We start from the raw sequence: 2,344 nt of genomic DNA, 5'->3' as shown, positions 1-2,344 counted from the left end.
TCGGGGGCACCGCGTCGGGCGGGGCAGGCTTCGCAGCAGCGTGCTTCGGGGGCGTGGCGCGCGACGACTTGAGCACGATCTCAAACTCGGTGCGCGGTCGCTTCGCGGGGCTCACGGGCTCGAGGTCGTAGTTGCGGTCGGAGATGCTCAGGTGACGCTTCGTGCGACCACGTTGGCGGCGTGCGAGAGAATGTTCTGGGTGCTGTTGCGAGCTGTGTGGAAGGGCGCGTTGGCGTGGGCATCAGGAGCAGCGGCGGCAGCAGTGGAGGGCGCCCTTCTGCTGGAGCGCGTAATCGATGCCATGGACGCTGTTTGGACGGCCATTCATGGTTCGGGGGAGGGACGTGTCTCCGGCGCGTCCGCGTTGCCGTTTGCGTGGTGATGGGCTGTGGGCAATTGAATCGAGATCGCTTCTCGAGGGTGGATGGAGCGTGTTGTTTTTTTCGGTCGCTCGTCGTTTCGTTTGGAAGGGATTCAATTGGAATCTGGGTCGGTTTTGGGGTGGTTTGGTTTGGCTTGGTCCCCTCTCTGTGCAAACGCCTCTGGGGGGGGGGACTCTTCTCTGCCGCCGAGAGCTGGGACTTTCCTTACCTTTAGGTACCTTGCCTTAAGGTAGGGACCGAGTGGCAGAGGGACCCTTCTGTGCTTTGCCTCCCAGCGCCTGTGGAATCCATCACGCACGCCGGACACGCTCATCTGCTGCTGGGTGGTGTCATGACGCGCATCGGACGAATTGACGTCTGCATCGACACGCCATTGCCATGGCGCATTCATGAAGGTTCATTGTTCACTACAAGATGCAGTGAAACTAGGCTGGGCCGGGAACTGACAGGTGTGGTCTGGCTTGTCCTATTACCTTACCTGCCTTACCTGGGTCCGGTTCGGTGAATCTGTGAACATCAGTCCTATGTACACCACCCATTATTTGCAGTGATATCAAGCAGCCATACATGGATTCTGCCAAGTTCTGGCCAAAAAAGGAAAAAAAAACAGAGTCGAACATCTGGTCATGCTTAGCACCTCATCACATGCCTCTACATCTTCTTTGATCCCTGTCACCCGAGACATCATACATAGACCTGCTGTATCAAGTAGGTACCTAACGTAAACGGAGTGCTCGATATAGACGAATGCTATGCCGTCCAGCGAGTAATATGCGAGGGTATAACAAAGCCAATCGCCCATCCCATGCTCATGCCAGTATCATGCTCAAGCCGACATCATGCCCATGCCGGTATCATGCTTCATAACCATGCCCTTCATACTCTCAAGTGGCCGTCCGGGTCCTAGCCGTCGTGCCACCCTGTGTCGAAACATCCCCCTCGTCCACCCTCTCCCCGGGACTTGGCTGCGCGTTATTGCCCGTCGATGCATCCTTGTCGTCGTCTTCATCTGTCGGCGCAATATGCAACTTGCGCATGAGCTTCACCGCGGCCGAGTTCTCCTCTCTCTCCTGCTGCTCCCGCGCCGCCTCCGCCTCGAGGATCTCCCTCTCGCGCGCGGCGCTCTCGCTCTTGTCCCGCTCCTCCTCCTCACGGCGCGCCACCGCCTCGGGCGCGACGAGCTTGTCCTTCTTCAGGCTCATCTTCTGCATGACGTGCTTGCCCTTCTTGCGGGTGCGCACATACGTCTCGAGCCCGACGAGGACGGCGTACGATTTGGAAATGGACACGTGCGACACGTCGACGCGCGACTCGCGCAGGCTGCGGATGAAGGCGCGAAAATTGGACGTCGGCGGCCGGTAGTGTCCGCTGAGCGGCGACAGCGACTTGATCTTGCCGTCCTTGACCTTGATGAGCCCCGCCGACGAGATGCGGCTGCCCTGGAGGAACGACGAGTGCTGGAACGCCCCCGAGCTCTTGATGCCCACGTACAGCCGAAAGTTGGTGTCGGCGACAAAGATCCACGTGTTCTTGCGGACGGATTTGCGGAGCATCTTGTTGAAGATGGTGCTCGCCGACACGTGCATCACCTTGCGATGCGGTTTCTCGTCGTCGACTTCGGGCGTCGCGTACTTGGCCGCGCGGTCCGCCTCGAGGGCCGACTCGATCGACGACTCGGATCGGCTGTCGTTCGCGTCCACTTCAGGCTCCGGCGTCGGCGGCATGTCGCGCGCTGTCGACCACGCCGGGGTGGGTCGTCTCGGGGCACGATGCCGCAGATGCTGTCGCGTAGTCCTCGGTCGTATTGATGCGCTCGCCATTCTTGGCCCCAGCAAAGCGCGCCTTCCTCGTCAATGCTGACGAGATAGTGCTGCCGCTCCTCTCGCGACAGGTACCGTACCTGCTCGCGCTTCAAATGGTCCCTCGGGCAGGCAGTCATGTCGATAGTCTGGCCTTCGCCG

General features: G+C 60.0%; 2 protein-coding genes across 2 annotated transcripts in view; both read right to left on the bottom strand.

The window, feature by feature from the left end:
• The window catches only part of VDBG_03831 (conserved hypothetical protein), a gene marked incomplete at both ends in the record, with an annotated part of 1,847 nt that extends 1,523 nt beyond the window's left edge, over window positions 1–324 (bottom strand). The window contains one exon of the mRNA XM_003005832.1: window positions 172–324. Coding sequence (XP_003005878.1) covers window positions 172–324 — 153 coding nt within the window. The remainder of the gene's footprint in view (window positions 1–171) is intronic.
• A 943-nt stretch (window positions 325–1,267) lies between these two features.
• Window positions 1,268–2,344, bottom strand: part of VDBG_03830 (IQ calmodulin-binding motif protein) — a gene marked incomplete at both ends in the record, with an annotated part of 1,659 nt that continues 582 nt past the window's right edge. Inside the window, one exon of the mRNA XM_003005831.1 lies at window positions 1,268–2,164. Within this exon, the coding sequence (XP_003005877.1) occupies window positions 1,268–2,164 (897 nt within the window). The remainder of the gene's footprint in view (window positions 2,165–2,344) is intronic.

Source organism: Verticillium alfalfae, genomic scaffold (genome assembly GCF_000150825.1).
Source record: "Verticillium alfalfae VaMs.102 supercont1.4 genomic scaffold, whole genome shotgun sequence".
NCBI lineage: Eukaryota > Fungi > Ascomycota > Sordariomycetes > Glomerellales > Plectosphaerellaceae > Verticillium > Verticillium alfalfae.
The sequence above is the reverse complement of the archived record's forward strand: the minus strand, read 5'-3'. Positions and strand labels throughout refer to the sequence as shown.